Source organism: Chiloscyllium plagiosum, unplaced genomic scaffold, assembly GCF_037043375.1.
Source record: "Chiloscyllium plagiosum isolate Xiang-an unplaced genomic scaffold, Cpla_swu_hap1 HiC_scaffold_32, whole genome shotgun sequence".
Taxonomy (NCBI): Eukaryota; Metazoa; Chordata; class Chondrichthyes; order Orectolobiformes; family Hemiscylliidae; genus Chiloscyllium; species Chiloscyllium plagiosum.
This window is the reverse complement of record NW_028270170.1, coordinates 1186909-1209937: the sequence shown is the minus strand read 5'-3', so window position 1 is coordinate 1209937 and position 23029 is coordinate 1186909. Positions and strand designations below refer to the sequence as shown.

The following is a 23029-nucleotide window of genomic DNA, read 5'->3' as shown; positions in this document are numbered from 1 at the left end:
GAAGTTTGGTTTTCCTTTACCAATATGATGTCTTCATACAGACAAATGAAGTTACTTTTTTTCCACAAAATCTGGAGAATTCCATAGAGATTTGCAGTTTCATGTAATAAAGAATGCAGCAGTTGCCTCCTTCACACTGATTTTCTCTATATCTGAGGTATTCACATGTCAAATTCAACACCTCATGATTAGATTTGTGCATTTTCTTTATCCAATTATTTTATATTTTAATAAATAAACTTGATTAGACTTTTTAGTCGCCAAATAAAAATTTGAATCTGTTGTTCAAACTGTCAAAACAATAATAACTTCATGAACAAAATCAGAAATTGTTGGATAAACTCAGCAGGCTTGGCAACTGTTGTGGAGGGAAACAGTGAACGGTGTGGGTCCAGTGACCCTTCTGCAGAACTGCATCCCATCACTGGACTCAAAATGTTAACTTTGTTTCTCTCTCTACAAATGCTGTCAGATCTGCTGAGTTTGTCCATCAATTTCTGTTTTTGTTGGTTACACATCTCAGCAACTCCAGTCCTTTATTTATTTTAAAAATTTCAATAAGTTCACTATTAAGGTTCTGATACTATGAATGGTAATAACAATTCATACTCCCAAACTTCTTTACCATCAATTCCAGTTGCAGTCTTTTAAGCCTGTGTCTGAAGAAACCTATTAACTTGACATAACTTTGTCATCGAGGCAAAAGTGAGGACTGCAGATGCTGGAAACCAGAGATTAGATTAGAGTGGTGCTGGAAAAGCACAGCAGGTCAGGCAGCATCCGAGGAGCAGGAAAATCGAATATTTCTGATGAAGGGCTTTTGCCCGAAACATCAATTTTCCTGCTCCTCGGATGCTGCCTGACCTGCTGTGCTTTTCCAGCACTATTCTAATCTAAACATAACTTTGTCATTGGTCAAATGGCTCACAAATTTGTGAACTCACTGTTGGAATTGTTCACCGTGCTCCTCAAACTATTCTTTGAGGTGGAGGCAAACATTAGTGTCCTCTCCCTTGAGGATTTAAAATCTGCTTTAGGTGTCCAGTAATTGGCCTCTTTTTGCAGGTACTCAGTTTAGATTTCTCCCTGACCACAGAGGTCACAGTGAGAGTGAGCTTTCTGGTACTGGGGAAGGTGGGACCATTACAAATTGGACGCATACACCTGGGCTGGACTGGACTGGAACCAATGTCCTCGGGGGTGCTTTTGCTAACACCGTTGGGGAGGGTTTAAACTAATGTTGCAGGGTGATGGGAACCAAATGAGGAGGTTAGTGGACAATAAGGAGGTAGTAACTAAAGCTTGTAAGGAACTAGATAATGAAGTCAGCGTGACCTAGGGTAAGAGTAGGCAGGGAGCAGATGATGAACGTAAAGGGACTGGTGGTCTGAGCTGCATTTGTTTTAATGCAAGAAGAGTAGTATGTAAGGCAAATGAACTTAGGGCTTGGATTGGTACTTGGGAGTTTGATGTCATTGATATTGCTGAGACTTGGTTGAAGGAAGGGCATGACTGGCAACTAAATACCCCAGGGTATCGATGCTTTAGGCTGGATTGGGAGGGAGGTAAAAGGGGTGGAAGAGTTGCATTACTGGTCAGAGAGGATATCACAGCTGTGCTGAAGGAGGGCCCTATGGTAGACTTGAGCAATGAAGCAATATGAGCAGAGCTCAGAAATAGGAAGGTGTGGTAATGATGTTGGGGCTGTACTACAGGCCTCCCAACAGCGAGTGAGTGATAGAGGTACAAAATCATATACAGATTATGGAAAGATGTATGAGAAATAGGGTGGTGGTGATAGGAGATTTTAATTTTCCCAACATTGACTGGGATTCACTTCGTGTTAGAGGATTGGATGGAGCAGAATTTGTAAGGAGCATCCCAGGAGGGTTTTATTGAGCAGTATGTAAATAGTCAACTCAGGAAGGGGCCATACTGGACCTGGTGTTGGGGAATGAGCCCAGCCAGGTTGAAGTTTCAGTAGGGGATTACTTTGGGAAGAGTGATCATAATTCCGTAAGTTTTAGAATATTCATAGACAAAGACAACAGTAGCCCTAAAGGAAGGGTGCTTAATTGGGGGGAGGCCAACCATACCAAAATTTGGCAGGAGCTGGGGAGTGAAGATTGGGAGCAGCTGTTTGAAGGGAAATCCACATTTGACATGTGAGAGGCGTTTAAAGAGAGATTAATTAGAATACAGGAAAGACATGTTCCTGCGAAAATGAGGGATAGAAATGTCAAGATTAGGGAACCATGGATGACAGGTGAAATTATGAGACTAGCTAAGAGGAAAAAGGAAGCTTACACAAGGTCTAGGCGACTGAAGACAGACAAAGCTTTGGAAGAATATCGGAGATGCAGGACCAATCTGAAACGAGCAATTAAGAGGGCTAAAAGGAGTCATGAAATATCTTTAGCAAACAATGTTAAGGAAAATCCCAAAGCCTTTTATTCATATATAAGGAGCAAGAGGGTAACTAGAGAAAGGGTTGGCCCACTCAAGGACAAAGGTGGGAAGTTATGTGTGGAGTCAAAGAAAACGGGTGAGATTCTTAACGAGTATAGTTGCATCAATATTTACCGAGGAGAGGGACATGACAGATGTTGAGGTTAGGGATAGATGTTCGATTACTCTAGGTCAAGTTGACATTAGGAAGGAGGATGTATTGGGTATTCTAAAAGGCATTAAGGTAGACAAATCCCTGGGTCCGGATGGGATCTATCCCAGGTTACTGAGGGAAGCAAGAGAGGAAATAGCTGGGGCCTTAACAAATATCTTTGCAGCATCCTTAAATATGGGTGAGGTACCAGAGGACTGAAGAATTGCTAATATTGTCCCCTTGTTTAAGAAGGGTAGCAGGGATAATGTAGGTAATTACAGACTGGTGAGCCTGGCATCAGTGGTAGGGAAGTTGCTGGAGAAGAAGGATAGGATCTATTCCCATTTGGAAGAAAATGGACATATCAGTGATAGGCAACATGGGTTTGTGCAAGGAAGGTCAGATCTTACCAACTTAACAGAATTCTTTGAAAAAATGACAAAGTTGATTGATGAGGAAGGGCTGCAGATATCATATGCAGGGACTTCAGTAAGGTGTTTGATAAGGTTCCCCATGGTAGGCTGATTGACAAAATGAAGTCGCAGAGTGTACTAGCTAGATGGATAAAGAACTGGTTGGGCATAAGGAGACAGAGAGTAGTAGTGGAAGGGAGTTTCTCAAAATAGAGAACTGTGACCAGTGGTGTTCCACAGGGATCCGTGCTGGAACTACTGTTGTTTGTGATATACATAAATGATCTGGAGGAAGGTGTAAGTAGTCTGATTAGTAAGTTTGCAGATGACACTAAGATTGGTGGAGTAGCAAATAATGAAGGGTTCTGTCAGAGAATACAATAGAATATAGATAGATTGGAGAGTTGGGCAGAGAAAAAGCAGGTGGAATTCAGTCCGGGCAAATGTGAGGTGATGCATTTTGGAAGATCAAATTCAAGAGCAAGCCATACAGTTTATGGAAAAGTTCTGGGGAAAATTAATGTACAGAGAGATCTGAGTGTTCAAGTTCATCGTACCCTGAAGGTGGCAACACAGGCCAATAGAATGGTCAAGAAGGCATACAGCATGCTTTCCTTCATCGGATGGGGTATTGAGTACAAGAATTGGCAGGTCATGTTACAGTTGTACATGACTTTGGTTCAGCCACATTTGGAATACTGCGGACAGTTCTGGTCGCCACATTCTCAAAAGGATGTGGGTGCTTTGGAGAGGCTGCAGAGGAGGTTCACCAGAATGTTGTCTGGTATGGAGAGTGCTAGCTATGAAGAGAGGTTGAGTAGATGAGGATTATTTTCATTAGAAAGACGGAGGTTGAGGGGGGGGGACTTGATTGAGGTCTACAAAATCATGAGAGGTGTAGACAAGGTGGATAGCAAGAAACTTTTTCTCAGAGTGGAGGACTTAATTACTAACGGTCACGAGTTCAAAGTGAGAGGGGAAACGTTTAGGGGAGGTATGCGTGGAAAGTTCTTTACGGCGAGGGCGATGGATGCCTGGAACACGTAGCCAGCGGAGGTGGTAGAGGCGGGCATGATAGCGTCATTTAAGATGTATCTCCAGACAGAATGAGCAGGGAGCAGAGGGATACAGACCCTTAGAAAATAGGTGAAAGGTTTAGATAGAGGATCTGGATCGGTACAGGCTTGGAGGGCCAAAGGGCCTGTTCCTGTGCTTTAATTTCCTTTGTTCTTTTTTTAAAAAAGGCTTGTTTCTACTATTGCTGACAGTTAAAGAATTTTCTGAGATTTATAGTTGTAAGGGAAAAATTAAGTTGTTTACCTGTTAATTACAAAGCCAGGTGTGAGTTGTTTTTGTTCTGATAGCAGTCAGTCAGGAAAATTGGTCATCTTGGTAGTTTAATTGGTTAGTTAAGCATTTGTTTGTGAAATAATGAGAATTGATTATTGGAGTACCCCTCCCAATCAAATCATAATGAACTGTTCTGGTGGTTCCTCTGGAGAAGATTTCTGATCAGAGTTTGTGCCTTCGCAGTCATTATCCAGCTCTACAGCTTTTCTGGCTCCAGCTGCTCTTAAAACTGTATTAACAATTTCTTGAAAAAAATTATTTCCTGAATTCCTCTCTCCTTCAGACAATCTCAGGTCACTTTTTTGATCTTCATTGCTGTCTGAATTTTCTAGACAGTGAATTCTGTAGCTGCCACTATCTTTTCTTGTGTGGGTTGATGCCACACTACGAGTCTGGGCTCAAGACTGACCAGCTGAAGAGAAGGCAAACTATGTTCAAGCTTAGACTTCAAATAACACTTGTTATAGATTAATGCTGAATATTGCTATTAGTGGTAATCATAAATATACCAGGTCTGGTTTATATTATATTAGGTAAGGAGTACTCTCTCTGTGTATTCATGTCCTTTGTTCATGTGAATTTTCTACAGGCTATTGTAGTCTAGTCTAGTTTAGTTCATTGTTGTTTTATTCTACCCAAACTCTGCTATTTAGGCTCTGTGATGTGCAGCTCCATGACATCATTGCAAGATTGCACAAGGTCCTAAAGCCCCTATACAACAGGAACTGACAGATACCAGTCAGTGTAAAATATTCCCTTGATAAAGGACTGGGAGACCATAATAAACTATACACTTTATCTAATCCTGTGCTGTACCTGTTCTGGGAGTATTTGATAGGGGCAGTGTAGAGGAAGCTTTTCTCTGTAGTTAACCTCATTCCGTACCTGTACTGGGATTGGGACAGTGTGAAGTGTGTTTTCTAACCTGATTGACCAGTCCTTTTTCAAGGATGAGTCTTTGCCCACTTGTTGCTGTATAAATTCAGAAGGATCAAGAACAGAATGAAAGAGGGAGGTGGGGGTGATGTTTGATAATAATCCCACCCAGACTAAACATAGATTCAGCAGCTGCTGTTTACATCCTGAATAATGCGCTGAGCTAACTGGTCAGACAGCTCTCTAGAGAGGAACAGTGCAGCAGCTCTCCCTCAGAACACAGACTGGATTCAATATGAACTGTCATGAAGTGTGAATGAGATGCTCATACACGTATTAACTGTTAACTGTCTGACAATCTGTGAAATGTGAGCCATACTGATATTGCACCTTAAACATTGCTGTTGATTGATGGTGAATTGTTTTGTAACTGAGGACCCAGCTCCTCAGCTACCCTGCACCTCTTCATTATGTTTCAGGATGATTACCTTCCCATCACAGCCCTGTCCAGACCAAACCAGTGGACATGACATTTACCACGAGGTAATTGTAACAGTAAGCTGACTGGACAATTTCCTTGGAATTGTCTGATCCAGATACTGAGGTATCTGCTTCTGCCTTCCTCTGGAATTTCACTTTATTCCAGTTTTTTTTTATTTCTGTCTTCACTTTATTAAGTTATTTCCTTATTGGTCTTTCAAATATGACATTGAACTGAGCCCCTTTTGCACTTTCAGGTTGGTCTATGAGATCTCGGAAGACAACTTTGAAGGAAATAGAAATAGAGTTGTTCAATGGGCCAATATTTATCTTTCAGCCATCATCACAAAAATGCCATAATTATCAGGTCATTACCACATCGATATTTGTGGGATCTTGTGTGTAAGTTGACTGCTGTTTCCTACATTTCACACACAGCTTTCTGTATCAGTGAAAAGTGTAAGAGAAATTCAATCCTTCTTATTTTCATTCTCTTGTTTCACAGAAACAGAAAACTACCGCACTGGTGCAGCGGCTAACTAGGAAAGTGACTGGAGTGTTGACCCTTATTTCAAAGGGATTGGACTTTAAGACTGTGCAAGGTGTTGGCATTGTGAGCAGTTTTGGTCCCGATATTTAAGGAAGGATATTGCTTCATTGGAGATAATTCAGAGAAGGTTCACTGGGATGATCCTTGGGGTGCAGGGATTGTCTTATGATCAAAGGTTAAACAGGTTGAAACTCTACTCACTGGAGTTTAGAAGAATGAGAGGTGATCTCACTGAAATATGTCAGATGCTGAAGGAGCTTGACAGGATCAATGTTGAGATGATGCTTCCCCTCATGGGAGAGTCGGACCAGAGGGTACAGCCTCAAAATAAAGGGGCACCAATTTAAGGCTGAGCTGATGAGGAATTTCTTCACTCAAAGGATTGTGAGTCTTTGGAACTCCTTGCCACAGAGAGCTGTGGGGTGGGGTCCTTGTGTATATTTAAGGCTGAGATAGATTCTTGATCATTAGAGGAATCAAGGATCACAGAGAAAGTGCAGGTAAGTGAGGAGTGCTGGATCAGCCATGATCCTATTGAATGGTGGAGCAGGATGGAGGGGCCTATTTGCTCTAATTCCACACTGTCCTCGCCCCTGGAATCATTTCGCTGATTTTACAGCGCGGAATGAAAGTGACGTAGAGGTTGCAGGAATTCTGCAAACTGCCCTCCCCTCAGGGAGCTGTTAGACTTTTTAGAGAAGCACGTTCCTCCGAAGTTTCCAGAAGCTGATTGCGGTTCTGGCTGGGAGGCAGCTGGAAACTTGGATCCTGTGAGGAATGTCCTCATTAGCTCCGCTCAGGCAGTTCCTGGCAGGAGGCTGTGTCTCAGGGAGACGGGGTTCGGTTCCAGAGTGAGGGATTTCTCTGAGCTGTTCCTGTGGCTGGAATGAACAGAGCAACTCAGCCACTGCAGGAATAAACAACCTCTGCTTTAAAGACACATTCGACTTTCCTTCTTTAACCAGGACTTCCACCCTGTGGCAGTCGGCAATTCTGATCTTTCTCCCAGCTCCCTCCACAATCCCTCACATCTCCTCAAAGACCCGAATCTTCCTCCTCCCTCCTCCACCCCTCATCCTTTCTCAGTCAGAGAATCCGGCTGCACGAAGATCGACTCTTCGGCCCAAACTGGTCCATGCTGATCCAAATGTCCATCTACGCAAACCCCATTTCCCTGCAATTCGAAATGTTTTCTAAAAAGTTTCAGCTGGAAATATTATCTTGCTCTCTCTCTCCATGAATGCTGCCTGACCTGCTGTCATCTCCATCACTCACTGTTTTCAGACCCCAGCACCTGCATTTACTCCTTTATCTAATTGTCGGTGCTCGGGTGTAGTTACAGTGTCCGCTAGCGCAATGTGGAAATGTTTTTTTGGAGATTTTCACGGGAGCAGTTTTCCAAATGTTGTGAGGACTGGTTTGAAGATGAAACCACAGAAACATCCTCTGGTGACAGAAACTGCTTTCAATAAGGAACGCAGTGGAATGGATGTTGATAATTAGGGGACTGTCCCCCTAACCCACCTTCCCCTGAGACAGGGAACTCGCTGTGAACTGCAGAGACTACCGGAACCAGGGAGATGGTTTAAAGAAAAATAAAGACGGGGTTTCCCGAACGTGGTGCATTTTACGTTGAGAAAAAACTTTAAATGTGTTCACGTTAATTTATTAGAATTCATTGTGGGGAATTTTACCGGGACTTGGCATTGAAATAGATATATAGACCCTGTGTGTTGGGGTGAGGTGGGCATCTATAATGATCCAGGGGAATCGTTTTGGAGAAAGTGGAGGAGGCTGCGAGAGAGAGAGTCGGCAGCGGTGTGTCAACGCCATGAAAGTGCTGTTTTGGCCCTTGGTTGACCTTCACTAGGATCAGACACATTAAGAAATGTGTCTCATGGAGAAGATGCCAGAACACAATGACTCATCTTCAAAATGTTTGGGCAGGTGCCCTGGGCACAGAATGTGCTGCAGTGAATTGCATACAGCTCTAATTACCGATTACTCTTTCCATCCTCTATCTGTTTACAATCAGCTGCCTCGTTCCCCTTGGTAATTGCTCTCAATGACAGTGAAGGGCACAGAGAGGCGTCCCCCCGGCATCAGTGTGTGCTGGGTGAGGAAGGCCACTGGGGAGAAGTGGAGCTGGGAGCAGGGACTGAACCCCGTTGAGGTAAAGTTCTAAAAGGAACTGTCTCTCAGGTACAGGTACACACACTCTCAGGTACACACACTCTCAGGTACAGGTACAGATATATAGATTAGATTACATTACAGTGTGGAAACAGGCCCTTCAGCCCAACAAGTCCACATCGACCGGCCGAAGCGCAACACACCCAGACCCATACCCGACATTTACCCCTAACCTAACACTACGGACAATTTAGCATAGCCAATTCACCTAACCTGCACACCTTTGTGACTGTGGGAGGAAACCATTGCACCCGGAGAACGGGCAAACTCCACACAGAGAGTCACCTGAGGCGGGAATTGAACCCGGGTCTCTGGCGCTGTGAGGCAGCAGTGCTAACCACTGTGACACCGTGCCGCCCACAAACAGGTACACATACATTCTCAGGTACAGGTACACACACACTCTCTCAGGTACACACACACTTTCAGGTACAGGTACACACTCTCAGATACAGGTACACACACTGTCTCTCAGGTACAAACGCACTCAGGTACAGGTATACACACTGTCTTTCAGGTACACACACTCTCTCAGGTACAGGTATACACACTATCTCACAGGTACACACACTCTATCAGGTACAGGTACACACCGTCTCTCGGGTACAGGTACACACCGTCTCTCAGGTACAGGTACACACCATCTCTCGGGTACAGGTACACACCGTCTCTCAGGTACAGGTACACACACCCTCTTGGGTACAGGTATACACACACTCTCTCGGGTACAGGTACACACTGTCTCTCGGGTACAGGTACACACCGTCTCTCGGATACAGGTATACACACACACTCTCGGGTACAGGTACACACACTCTCTCGGGTACAGGTACACACTCTCTCTCGGGTACAGGTACATGCCGTCTCTCGGGTACAGGTACACACCATCTCTCAGGTACAGGTACACACACTCTCTCGGGTACAGGTATACACACACTCTCTCGGGTACAGGTACACACCGTCTCTCAAGTACAGGTACACACCGTCTCTCGGGTACAGGTACACACCGTCTCTCAGGTACGGTATACACACTCTCTCTCGGGTACAGATACACACTGTCTCTCGGGTACAGGTATACATACACTCTCTCGGGTACAGGTATACACTGTCTCTCGGGTACAGATATACACATACTCTCTCAGGTACAGGTACGCACTCTCTCGGGTACAGGTACACACTGTCTCTCGGATACAGGTATACACACACACTCTCAGGTACAGGTACACACACTCTCGGGTACAGGTACACACTGTCTCTCGGGTACAGGTACATGCCGTCTCTTGGGTACAGGTACACACCGTCTCTCAGGTACAGGTACACACACTCTCTCGGGTACAGGTATACACACACTCACTCGGGTACAGGTACACACCATCTCTCAGGTACAGGTACACACCGTCTCTCGGGTACAGGTACACACCGTCTCTTAGGTACAGGTATACACACACTCTCTCGGGTACAGATACACACTGTCTCTCAGGTACAGGTATACACACACTCTCTCGGGTACAGGTATACACCGTCTCTCGGGTACAGGTATACACATACTCTCTCAGGTACAGGTACGCACTCTCTCGGGTACTGGTACACACCGTCTCTCGGGTACAGGTATACACACACTCACTCGGGTACAGGTACACACCCTCTCTCGGGTACAGGTATACACACACTCTCTCGGGTACATGTACACACACTCTCTCAGGTACAGGTACACACAGTCTCTCGGGTACAGGTACACACTGTCTCTCAGGTACAGGTATACACACACTCTCGGGTACAGGTACACACCATCTCTCGGGTACAGGTACACACCATCTCTCAGGTACAGGTACACACCGTCTCTCAGGTACAGGTACACACACTCTCTTGGGTACAGGTATACACACACTCTCTCGGGTACAGGTACACACCGTCTCTCGGGTACAGGTATACACACACTCTCTCGGGTACAGGTATACACACACACTCTCGGGTACAGGTACACACACTCTCTCGGGTACAGGTACACACCGTCTCTCAAGTACAGGTACACACCGTCTCTCGGGTACAGGTACACACCGTCTCTCAGGTACAGGTATACACACTCTCTCGGGTACAGGTATACACACACTCTCTCGGGTACAGGTATACACCGTCTCTCGGGTACAGGTACACACCGTCTCTCAGGTACAGGTATACACACACTCTCCGGGTACAGATACACACTGTCTCTCGGATACAGGTATACACACGCACTCTCGGGTACAGGTATACACACTCTCTCGGGTACAGGTACACACTGTCTCTCGGGTACTAGTACACACCGTCTCTCAGGTACAGGTACACACCGTCTCTCAGGTACAGGTATACACACACTCTCTCGGGTACAGTAACACACTGTCTCTCGGGTACAGGTATACACACACACTCTCGGGTACAGGTACACGCACTCTCTTGGGTACAGGTACACACACTCTCTCGGGTACAGGTATACACACACTCTCTCGGGTACAGGTATACACCGTCTCTCAGGTACAGGTACACACCGTCTCTCGGGTACAGGTACACACCGTCTCTCAGGTACAGGTATACACACACTCTCTCGGGTACAGTAACACACTGTCTCTCGGGTACAGGTATACACACACACTCTCGGGTACAGGTACACGCACTCTCTTGGGTACAGGTACACACTGTCTCTCGGGTACAGGTACATGCCGTTTCTCGGGTATAGGTACACACTGTCTCTCAGGTACAGGTACACACACTCTCTCGGGTACAGGTATACACACACTCTCTCGGGTACAGGTATACACCGTCTCTCGGGTACAGGTACACACCGTCTCTCAGGTACAGGTATACACACACTCTCCGGGTACAGATACACACTGTCTCTCGGATACAGGTATACACACGCACTCTCGGGTACAGGTATACACACTCTCTCGGGTACAGGTACACACTGTCTCTCGGGTACAGGTACACACCGTCTCTCGGGTACAGGTACACACCGTCTCTCAGGTACAGGTATACACACACTCTCTCGGGTACAGTAACACACTGTCTCTCGGGTACAGGTATACACACACACTCTCGGGTACAGGTACACGCACTCTCTTGGGTACAGGTACACGCACTCTCTCGGGTACAGGTACATGCCGTTTCTCGGGTATAGGTACACACTGTCTCTCAGGTACAGGTACACACACTCTCTCGGGTACAGGTATACACACACTCTCTCGGGTACAGGTACACACCATCTCTCAGGTACAGGTACACACCATCTCTCGGGTACAAGTACACACCGTCTCTCAGGTACAGGTATACACACACTCTCTCGGGTACAGATACACACTGTCTCTCAGGTACAGGTATACACACACTCTCTCGGGTACAGGTATACACCGTCTCTCGGGTACAGGTATACACATACTCTCTCAGGTACAGGTACGCACTCTCTCGGGTACAGGTACACACCGTCTCTCGGGTACAGGTATACTCACTCGGGTACAGGTACACACCCTCTCTCGGGTACATGTACACACACTCTCTCAGGTACAGGTACACACTCTCTCGGGTACAGGTACACACACTCTCTCGGGTACAGGTACACACCGTCTCTCGGATACAGGTACACACTCTCTCGGGTACAGGTACACACACTCTCTCGGGTACAGGTACACACCGTCTCTCGGGTACAGGCATACACGCACTCTCTCGGGTACAGGTACACACCGTCTCTCGGGTACAGGTACACATCGTCTCTTGGGTACAGGTACACACACTCTCTTGGGTACAGGTACACACCGTCTCTCGGGTACAGGTACACACCATCTCTCGGGTACAGGTACACACACTCTCACAGGTACAGGTACACACCGTCTCGCGGGTACAGGTACACACCGTCTCTCTGGTACAGGTATACACACACTCTCTCGGGTACAAATACACACCGTCTCTCGGGTACAGGTACACACCGTCTCTCGAGTACAGGTATGCACCATCTCTCAGGTACAGTTATACACACACTCTCTCGGGTGCAGGTACACACCGTCTCTCAGGTACAGGTACACATCATCTCTCGGGTACAGGTATACACACACTCTCTAGGGTACAGGTACACACTGTCTCTCGGGTACATGTACACGCCATCTCTCGGGTACAGGTACACACACTCTCTCGGGTACAGGTACGCACACTCTCGGGTACAGGTACACACACTCTCTCGGGTACAGGTACACACACTCTCAGGTACATGTACACACCGTCTCTCAGGTACAGGTATACACACACTCTCTCGGGTACAGGTCCACACCGTCTCTCAGGTACAGGTATATACACACTCTCTCGGGTACAGGTACACGCCATCTCTCGGGTACGGGTATACACACACTCTCTTGGGTACTGGTACACACCATCTCTCGGGTACAGGTACACGCCGTCTCTCGGGTACAGGTACACACTCTCTTGCGTACAGGTACACACCGTCTCTCAGGTACAGGTATACATACTGTCTCTCGGGTACAGGTACACACCGTCTCTTGGGTACAGGTACACACTCTCTCGGGTACAGGTACACACCGTCTCTCGGGTACAGGTACACACTCTCTCAGGTACAGGTACACACCGTCTCTCGGGTATAGGTATACACACTCTCTTGGGTGCAGGTACACACTGTCTCTCGGGTACAGGTATACACCATCTCTCAGGTACAGGTACACACCATCCCTCGGGTACAGGTACACACTGTCTCGGGTACAGGTACACGCCGTCTCTCAAGTACAGGTATACACACACATACTCTCTCAGTCAAAAAAGTGTGGCGCTGGAAATGATGAAAGGCTTATGCCCGAAACGTCGACTCTTCTGCTTCTCGGATGCTGCCTGACCTGCATGTGCAGTTCTCACTTTCTCCACACTACAGATACAATTTCAGGTACACGCTGTCTCATGTACAAGCACTACCCCTCGGGTACAATTTTGCTGACACCAACTAACACTCAAACTATAACTCAGTTCTTAGATTCTTATATTCCCTACAGCGTTACAGGAATGCCACTATACTGGCATTAAGCACTTGGGTAAAGTTATATCGACGCCAAATAGCATTCAGGTACAATAAAAACCGAAATTGTTGGCGAAACTAAACAGGCCTGGTAGTATCTGTGGAGAAAAAAACAGTTAAGGTTACGGATACAAATGAGAACTCAAGCGCAGTTAGACTGTCACTGACCATTTGGCTGCAAGTCCGCCCCTATCATTCAGATAGTTACACTGATGTTAACTGTCTCTTAGTCCAAGTTAGACAGGCCCTCGCTGTCACTAACATCAGCGGAAATTTCTCTTCAGTCGTTACATTTGTCTGTAACACAATCTCGCATCATTCCAGCACCGTTCACTGTGCTGTTACAGAGATGCTTCGCATTTAACGCTGGGGCGGGATTTCTGGGAGTTGCACTCTTTGTATTTCGGAAAGTAGGAAGCTGCTCATTTCTGAGGATGGACTCTGCGCGGGGCCTTGCTTCCATTGTCAAAGCTCTTCCAGTCAGCTGCTGTCTCTGACAGTGAAAGGTCCGGTCAGACACTGTCGAGCCGATATGCTCCATTAGGTAAGTGTGATGTTAGAGTGCTGGCAGGGTAGGGTACCGGGTGGGTAATGGGGTTAAGGTGCCAATTGGTCAGGACCAAGAGAACGATTCTGGTGAGGAGGGAGGTACAGGGTAAATAAAGGCAGCAGCTGGAGAAGGGTTAACAAGCCAGGGTAGGGTGCCAGATGAGGAGGGAGTAGGGTGTGAGATAAGTAGCATTCCAGCTTGGTGCAATGTCAAGTTGGAAGGGGTTTGGGTGCCAACTGGCAAGATAGGAGCTTTTAGGGTAGGCATGGGGAGATGGGAGAAATTATCCAGTTTTGGGGGGTGGGGGGAGTGTTATGTCATTCTAGCTCTGAGGGGGTGAGTGGCACTTTGTCAGCTCCGAGCCAGTGAGGGTATTGGATCTGACCTGATCGTTGGGGACATGGCTCCAGTGATGTGGGGGGAAGATCATATCAGGTCCAGAGGGGGTGGCGATATAATGGGTCAAATTCAGTGCATGGGGAGGGATTGTGTCAAACCTAATATTGGGGGGAACAGGGGGTTGGATCCAGGGTAGGGTGTTGGGTCAGTATCTGGGAGTGTAAGGGGTCTAGGAGAGATATAGTTGAAGTGTGTTTATTTACTGAGCTGCATGCAATTAGCAGAGGTTACATAAAATTGGAGAGATGAATACCTGACTCAAAGACTGGTGTGGGGGATGTGGGGAACTGGCAGGAGTCCTGGGAAAATTGGGAGCCGACCCATTTGGAGACTCGAGTGCTGAAACTGTGTAACAAGTGCATTAGAGAATGTTTCTAAGCAAACAGTGAAGGCAAGGGATCACAGCTGGAAAGATATGGAAATACCAAAGAGAAGAGACAAGATAAGAGAGGGAAATAATAATAAGACCATTACATTTGCTGCAACAGTCAATGAGATCATGGGTGATCTGATAATCTTCACCTCCACTTTCCTGCCTTTTCCTCATGACCCTTGATCCCATTACTGAGTAAAATCCATCTATCTCAGCACTGAACATATTTAGTGACCAAGCCCTAACAGCCCTCTATGGTAAAGAATTCCACAGATTGATTACTCTTTGAGAAATGTGGAAAATAACAATCAAAAACTGGCAGGAAGGGAAAAAAAAATTGAGAAATGCACCAACCATCAAGACTGGACGTTACAAAGAATCAAAAAGACAAAACAAAAGGCTCTGTATCTGAACACACACAGCATTCATAATAAAGTACATGAAATGAGTGTCACTGTTCAGGCCAGCATTTATTGCCTGTCCCTAATGAGTGTATCTAAGAATCAAACACATTGCTCTGGTTTTGAAGTCTCATGCAGGCCAAACCAGATAAGGACAACAAGATTTCCTTCCTCAAGGACATTAGTGAAACCAGACGGGATTTACTCAACAACTGGCAATGGTTTTATGGTCATCATTAGAATGTTAATACCAATTTTTTTAAAAATTCAAATTCCGCCATCTCCCATGGTGGATTCAAGCCTGGGTCATCAGAACATTACTGAGTTCTCTGAATTAACAGTTTAGAGATACTGCAACTAGGTTATCACCCCTCCTAAATAAATGAGATTATGCAGCCACTATGGAGGCATGGCTTCAGGGTGACAAGGACAGGTTCCTGAATATTGAGGGTACTTAACATTCAAGAAGAATAGGAAGCCAAGTAAAGGTGGAGGAACAGCATTGACAGGAGTGGAATAGTCTACAGGTCCCTCAGTAGCAAGGACAATATAGGACAAGTGTGCAAGAAGAAATATTGGGTACTTGTGATAAAGGTGCAACAATAATTGTAGGTAACTTTAATCTATATCCAAACTGAAAAAATCAGATTGGCAGCAGTAGCCTGGATGAGGCATTCATAAAATAGTTTTGAAATAGTTTCTCAGAGCAGCACATTTTGGAACTGATCTGAGAGCAGGTTATATTAATATTGATAATGTATCATGTGACAGGATTAGTCAAGGACCTGAAGGTAAGGCACCCCTAGGTAGAAGCAAACACAATATGATGGAATTTAAAATCTATGTTAAAAGGGAGAAGACTAGATTTAAGACTAGTATTTTAAAACTAGTATTTTAAGGACAACTGCATAGATATGAAAGTTGAGCTAGCTAAAGTGAATTGGCATAGTAGGCTAGGAGATAGACTCATAGAGTCATACAGCACAGAAACAGGCCCTTCAGTCCAACCAGTCCATGCCAACATGTTCCCAAACTAAACTAGTGCCACTTACCTGCATTTGGCCCATATCCCTCCAAATCTTTCCTATTCATGATCTTATCCAAATATCTTTTAAATGTTGTAACTATAACCACATCCACCACTTTCTCTGGCACGAACCAATCTCTGTGTAAAAACGTTGCCCCTCATTTTAATAAAGAAACAGTAGTAGAAGTTTACATGGATATTTCAGAATATTCAGAATATGTATATTTCTACCATCAAGAAAAATTCCAAGGGAGGACCCATCAACCTCAAGAAGTTATGAAAAGTATCAGACTTCAGGAAAAAGCATACGACTGTATAAAGCTGAGTGTCAGGTCAGATGTATATTCAGTATATAAAGGATGGCAGAAAATGATGAAAGTATTAAATCATGAGGAAGAAATTTGAGTATGAGGCAAAACTAGCTGGGAATGTAAAAATGGATAGCAGAGTTTCTGTTTCTTTATTCTCTCATGGGGATCATGGGTGTTATTGGCTGGACAGCATTCATTGCCCATCCATACTTGCCCTTGAGAAAGTAGTGGTGAGTGGCCTTCTTGAAATTGCTGCAGTCCAGGTGGGAAAGGGACACCCGCAATGCTATTCAGGAGGGAATACTTGGAGTTTTATCCTGAGGAACGAACGATGATATATTTCAAAGTCAGAATGTTGATTGACTTGGAAGGGAACTTGCAGGTGGTGGTGTTCCCAAAATGCTGCCTTGTCCTTCCATTGGTAACATTTGTGGGTTTGGAATGTGCTGCCCAAAGATCCTTTGTGAATTTCTGTAGTGCATGTTTTAGAGAGGACACACTGCTGCTACTGAGTGTCAGTGGTGGAGGGACCAGACATTTCTGGATGTGGTGCCAATCAAGTGGGGGATGCTTTGTCTTGGATGGTGTCAAGCCTCTTGAATGTCTTCCTCACTATCCTGACTTGTACCTTGTAGATGGTGGACAAGCTTTGGGGAGACAGGAGATAATTCACTCAATGAAAGATTCCAAGCATCTAACCTGCTCTTGTAGCCACCATACTTATATGGCTAGTCCAGATTTTGGTCAATGGTAGCCACAGGCTGTTGATAGTGGAGATTCAGCAATAGCAATGCCATAGAGTGTCAAGGGATAATGGTTACATTTTCTTTCTCTCTTATTGGAGATGATTTTTGCTTGACACTTGTCCAAACTGGATATTGGCCAAGTCTTGCCACATTTGTACATGAACAGTGTCTGAGGAGTTGGAATAAGACCATGAGAGGAACAGAAATTAGGCCATTCAGCCCATAGAGTCTGCTCCACCATACAAGCATGGCTGGTAAGTTTCTCAACCCCATTCTCCCGCTTTCTCCCAATAACCCTTGACCCCCTTGATACCCAAGAAACTGTCTATCTCAGTTATAATGGTGCTGAACATCGTGCAATCATCAGTGAACACCCCCCCCCCTCCCCCCCATACCCATTGATTCCAGTTTTGCCAGGGCTTTTTGATGCCACACTCAGTCAAATGCAGCCTTGATGTCAAGGGCTGTCACTCTCCCCTCCCCTTTGGAATTCAGTTCTTTTGTCCATGTTTGACCCAAGGCTGTAATGAGGTCAGGAGCTGGGTGGCCCTGGCGGAACCCAAACTGAGCATTACTGAGGAGGTTAGTGCTGAGCAGGTGCTGCTTGATAGCACTGCTGATGACACTTTCATCATTTTACTGATGATCAAGACTGATAGGGTGATAATTGGCCAGATTAGATTTGACCTGATTTCTTTTTGTACAGGACGTACCTGAGCAATTTTTCATATTGTCAGGTGGATGGTAGTGTTGTAGCTGTGCAGGGTCTGGAGCACAAGCCTTCAGTACTGTATATGGAATGTTGTCAGGGTTCAGAGACCTTGCAATATCCAGTGCCTTCTGTTGCTGAGACACACTTCAAAACAGCATCCTCTGTCTGTCACTCAGTGAAATGTTTGGTACTTGAAGAGGGAAATTATCCCAGGAGAGAGATAGGAATAATGGAAGTTGGGATAATTGGCTAGGGTGGGGTGGGCTAGGGGAAGATGCTTATTGCTGAAAATGTGTTGCTGGAAAAGCGCAGCAGGTCAGGCAGCGTCCAAGGAGCAGGAGAATCGATGTTTCGGGCATAAGCCCTTCTTCAAGAAGATGCTTATTGTCTGGTCGGGCGGGGTTGTTTGGGTGCAAAGATATTTTTGGGTGGGGGGGGGCAGTGGATGGGAAAAGCCTGTTTTTTTTTCACCCTAATCCCATGCTTCCTGCTGCCCCAACTCCTCCTACCTCCAACCTCCACACCTCCTCCTTCCCAGAATTTTGCTCCCCTCCATCATTGATCTGTCGTTTTCTATTGTTCACACTCTAGAAGGTTCACCTGAGTGCTTCAGATTTCCATTAAATCCACCTGTAAATCTGACCAACTTTACAGTAAAATCTCACTGGAAGCTGGAACACAGTCACACACAGGAGCCTAGGTCCGTTAACAAACATTATGTTTATTAAAAATAAAATGAGACTTTCTGGTGAATAATTACAACAATAAGTCATAAGCATAAGTCATAAGATTCCAATAAAATCACGTCACTTCAGTGCATCTTATATCAACCCTGTCCCTTTAACAATCCATCTCCAGCCCCTGACATTGCCTCTGCATCCCTTCCACGTCCATTCCCCATCGCTCTCAGCCCCTCTGGGCCTCCTGGGACATTGATCTCGACAGGGATCTTTGAACCATGCCCGCTTTCTTGCCATCCAGTTTGACAGGCTGCATGACTGGAGGAAGTTCTTTGGTAATGTCCGAGACCTCTCTCTTGTCCTGACAGCTCCCATTCAGAGCCGACTCGAACTCCATGACCCCCCTCAGCTCTGGGGGAGTCACTGCCCATTCCATTTTCGTGCTGATCTGAGTCGGTGTGAAGATTGCCAATGGCAGCACGCTGCGGGCAGGCAGGCGATACTCAGTGAGCTCCTCCCCCAGGCAGCCCATCCTCATCAGGTTGGCCGGGCTTCGCTGCACCAAGTAGGTCACCTGGGATCTCCTGTCATAACTCTCCTTCCGGGCACCATTCAGCTCACTCACAGTGCACCTGCCAGAGAAGGAACAGGCAGATTCAACAAACCCAGCTTTTTAGATTAGATTAGATACAGTGTGGAAACAGGCCCTTCGGCCCAACAAGTCCACACCGACCCTCCGAAGCGCAACCCACCCAGACCCATTCCCCTACACTTATCCCTTCACCTAACACTCCGGGCAATTTAGCTCGGCCAATTTTTGGGCTGTGGGAGGAAACCCACGCAGACACGGTGAGAATGTGCAAACTCCACACAGAGAGCTGCCTGAGGCGGGAATTGAACCCGGGTCTCTGGCGCTGTGAGGCAGCAGTGCTAACCACTGTGCCAGCTTTCTCTGGAGCCACACAAACAGCTCATCCATATTTTCATCATTAACAAGGAGCCTTTCCCTGTGACTCCCACTCTGTTTCTCCCTCTCTCCCTCTCTGTCTAATTCTCTCACTGTATCCTCTCCCTCTCTTCCAATTTCTCTCTCACTCTTTCTCGGTGTCTCTCTCTGTGTCTGAATGTCGGTGATTGTGACCCTCTCTCTGTGACATTCCTATCTGTCCCTATCTCTCCGTTTCCCCACCCCATCTCCGTTTTTTCTCTCTCTCTCTCCCCACCGCGTCATCTCCCGGTCTCTCGCTATTACTGACCCTTGCTTTTCTCTCTCTCTGTTTCCCTCTGTCTCTGTTTTCTCTATCTGTATTTTCTCTGTGTGTTTTCTATTTCTGATTCTTTTCTCTACCTCTGTTGCCTCTCTCTCTATCTCTGTTTTCTCTGTCTCTTTTTCTCTCCCCGTTTTCTCTCTCTCTCTGTTTTTTCTCTCTCTCTCTGTCCCAGCCTCTGAAGTTGCAGCAAACGCGCTCTCTCAGCGATGAGAGCGGGACGGATCGGCGCAGTTTCGGTGTAAACTCACCGGTGCTCAGGTCGAGTTCTCATGATCTGATCCTCCCATTCAGCAGAGTAAAACTCCCTGCTCTGGCTGTTGCCCTCACACAGGGAGGAGTTCAGAGCAGCAAACGGTGTCAGCTCCATTGCAGCCGGAGCCTGTTCCCAGGGATTGTGCTGATGGATTGAGAGCCGCTCCCTGTCTCTGTCTGTGCGTCTGTGTGTGTGGGGCTGGGCCGGGTTTATATCGGCCCCGGATGGGGGCTATTTTCGGGCCGTAGGCTCAGGACGGGAATGGGTGACGTGTCCCTCCTGACTCCTGGGGATTTGCGCCATCAGCTCCCACAGCTCTCCGCCGCATTTCCCAAACCGATCACGGAGCTCATCCTCGGGCTAGTACAATAGGTGCCGGCAGAACGACCTCCAGCCGCAGCCGCTCACCTTGGGGTTCCCGCTCCTCAGACCCTGCCAAATCCCACAGACTTCAACCACTAACCCCACCCACACCTCCAACCCCACACTAAACCCACACCCAAACACCCATCCACACCCGCTCCTTTCCCAGTCCAGGGTTCAGGGAGTGCCGCACTGTCGGAGGATCGGCGCCGAGGGAGTGCCGCACTGTCGGAGGGTCAGTGCTGAGGGAGTGCCGCACTGTCGGAGGGTCAGTGCTGAGGGAGTGCCGCACTGTCGGAGGGTCAGTGTTGAGGGAGTGCCGCACTGTCGGAGGGTTAGCGCTGACGGAATGCCGCACTGTCAGAGGGTCAGTGCTGAGGGAGTGCCGCACTGTCGGAGGGTCAGTGCTGAGGGAGTGCCGCACTGTCGGAGGGTCAGTGCTGAGGGAATGCCGCACTGTCGGAGGGTCAGTGCTGAGGGAGTGCCGCACTGTCGGAGGGTCAGTGCTGAGGGAGTGCCGCACTGTCGGAGGGTCAGTGCTGAGGGAGTGCCGCACTGTCGGAGGGTCAGTGCTGAGGGAGTGCCGCACTGTCGGAGGGTCAGTGCTGAGGGAGTGCCACACTGTCGGAGGGTCAGCGCTGACGGAATGCCGCACTGTCGGAGGGTCAGCGCTGAGGGAGTGCCGCACTGTCGGAGGGTCAGTGCTGAGGGAGTGCCACACTGTCGGAGGGTCAGCGCTGACGGAATGCCGCACTGTCGGAGGGTCAGTGCTGAGGGAATGCCGCACTGTCGGAGGGACAGTGCTGAGGGAGTGCCACACTGTCGGAGGGTCAGCGCTGACGGAATGCCGCACTGTCGGAGGGTCAGTGCTGAGGGAGTGCCGCACTGTCGGAGGGTCAGTGCTGAGGGAGTGCCACACTGTCGGAGGGTCAGCGCTGACGGAATGCCGCACTGTCGGAGGGTCAGTGCTGAGGGAATGCCGCACTGTCGGAGGGTCAGTGCTGAGGGAGTGCCACACTGTCGGAGGGTCAGCGCTGACGGAATGCCGCACTGTCGGAGGGTCAGTGCTGAGGGAGTGCCGCACTTTCGGAGGGTCAGCGCTGACGGAATGCCGCACTGTCGGAGGGTCAGTGCTGAGGGAATGCCGCACTGTCGGAGGGTCAGTGCTGAGGGAGTGCCACACTGTCGGAGGGTCAGTGCTGAGGGAGTGCCACACTGTCGGAGGGTCAGCGCTGACGGAATGCCGCACTGTCGGAGGGTCAGTGCTGAGGGAGTGCCGCACTGTCGGAGGGTCCGCGCTGACGGAATGCCGCACTGTCGGAGGGTCAGCGCTGAGGGAATGCCGCACTGTCGGAGGGTCAGTGCCGAGGAAGTGCCGCACTGTCGGAGGGTCAGTGCTGAGGAAGTGCTGCACTGTCAGAGGCCAACAGTCTACAAAAGGATAGAATTTAGCCAAAACATTTCACAGGTAGATGGGGTGGTGAAGTCCTGGGGAGTGTTGCCATACAAAGAGACCTTCGAGTGCAGTTTCATAATTCCTTGAAAGTGGAGTTACAGGAAGGCAGGATAGTTTGGGAGCTGTTTGGTATACTTGCCTTTATTGGTCAGTGCATTGAGTATAGGAGTTGGGAGGTCTTGTTGCAGCTGTACAGGACATTGGTGAGGCCACGTTTGAAATACTGCATTCATTTCTGGCCTCCCTCCTATAGGGAAGATGTTAACTTTGAAAGGGTTCAGAAAGGATTCAGACAGATGTTGCCAGGGTTGGAGGATTTGAGCGAGAGGGAGAGGCTGAACAGGCTGGGGCTGTTTCCCATCAGAGGCTGAGGGGTGACCCTCTGGAGATTTATAAAATTGTGAGGGGGGATGGATAGGGTGAATAGGCCAAGCCTTTTTCCAGGGTATGGGAATACAAAACCAAAGGACATAGGTTTGGGGTGAGAGGGTAAGATTTAAAAGGGACCTAAGGAACAACTTTCTGAAGCAGTGGGTGGTAGTGTATGGAATGAGCTGCCAGTGAAGTGATGGAGGCTGGTACAATTACAACATTTAAAAGGCATCTGGATGGGTGTATGAATAGGAAGAGTTTAAGTGGATATGGGCCAAATGCAGGCAAAAGGGACTAGCTTAATTTATGATATAAACTAATTTCTTACAGAAACTCAGCACCCACGGATCAGTTGACCCAGGAACATTCCTCGTCACAATGGACATTTCAGCACTCTACGCCAGCATCCCCCACGATGACAGCATCGGGGCAACAGCCTCAGTACTCAATACCACCAACAGCCAATCTCTGAGCACCATCATATAACTCATCCATTTCATCATCAAACACAACATCTTCACCTTCGACAACCAGTTCTTCATCCTGACACACCGAACAGTCATAGGGACCAAATTTGCACTCCAATATGCCAACATTTTCATGCACA

General features: G+C 47.4%; 2 protein-coding genes and 1 long non-coding RNA gene across 3 annotated transcripts in view; 1 reads left to right on the top strand and 2 right to left on the bottom strand.

Annotated features, from left to right (window-relative positions):
* The window catches only part of pnmt (phenylethanolamine N-methyltransferase), a 43903-nt gene extending 29856 nt beyond the window's left edge, over window positions 1–14047 (bottom strand). The window contains exon 1 of the mRNA XM_087977696.1: window positions 13677–14047. Within this exon, the coding sequence (XP_087833822.1) occupies window positions 13677–13704 (28 nt within the window). The 5' untranslated portion in view covers window positions 13705–14047. The remainder of the gene's footprint in view (window positions 1–13676) is intronic.
* LOC122539656 (uncharacterized) lies at window positions 4481–7893 on the top strand. The gene is made up of 3 exons (XR_006309135.2): window positions 4481–5784; window positions 5979–6123; window positions 6227–7893. It is a non-coding gene; the product is annotated as an uncharacterized LOC122539656 (long non-coding RNA).
* Window positions 14048–18728: 4681 nt separating the features above from the next.
* Window positions 18729–20413, bottom strand: LOC122546340 (telethonin-like). Its single transcript, XM_043685087.2, has 2 exons — window positions 20227–20413; window positions 18729–19339 (listed from the first exon to the last, which is right to left on the bottom strand). The coding sequence occupies exons 1-2, from the start codon at window positions 20343–20345 to the stop codon at window positions 18934–18936; spliced, it is 525 nt and encodes a 174-aa protein (XP_043541022.2). The 5' UTR covers window positions 20346–20413; the 3' UTR covers window positions 18729–18933.
* Window positions 20414–23029: the final 2616 nt, after the last annotated feature.

Bases quoted from the DNA above. Each gene is read 5' to 3' on its own strand.
- LOC122546340 (XM_043685087.2), bottom strand. From the start codon at position 20,345: ATGGAGCTGACACCGTTTGCTGCTCTGAACTCCTCCCTGTGTGAGGGC. The intron at 19,340-20,226 runs GTGAGTTTACAC...CTTCTCTGGCAG, and splicing joins AGAACTCGACCTGAGCACCG to GTGCACTGTGAGTGAGCTGA.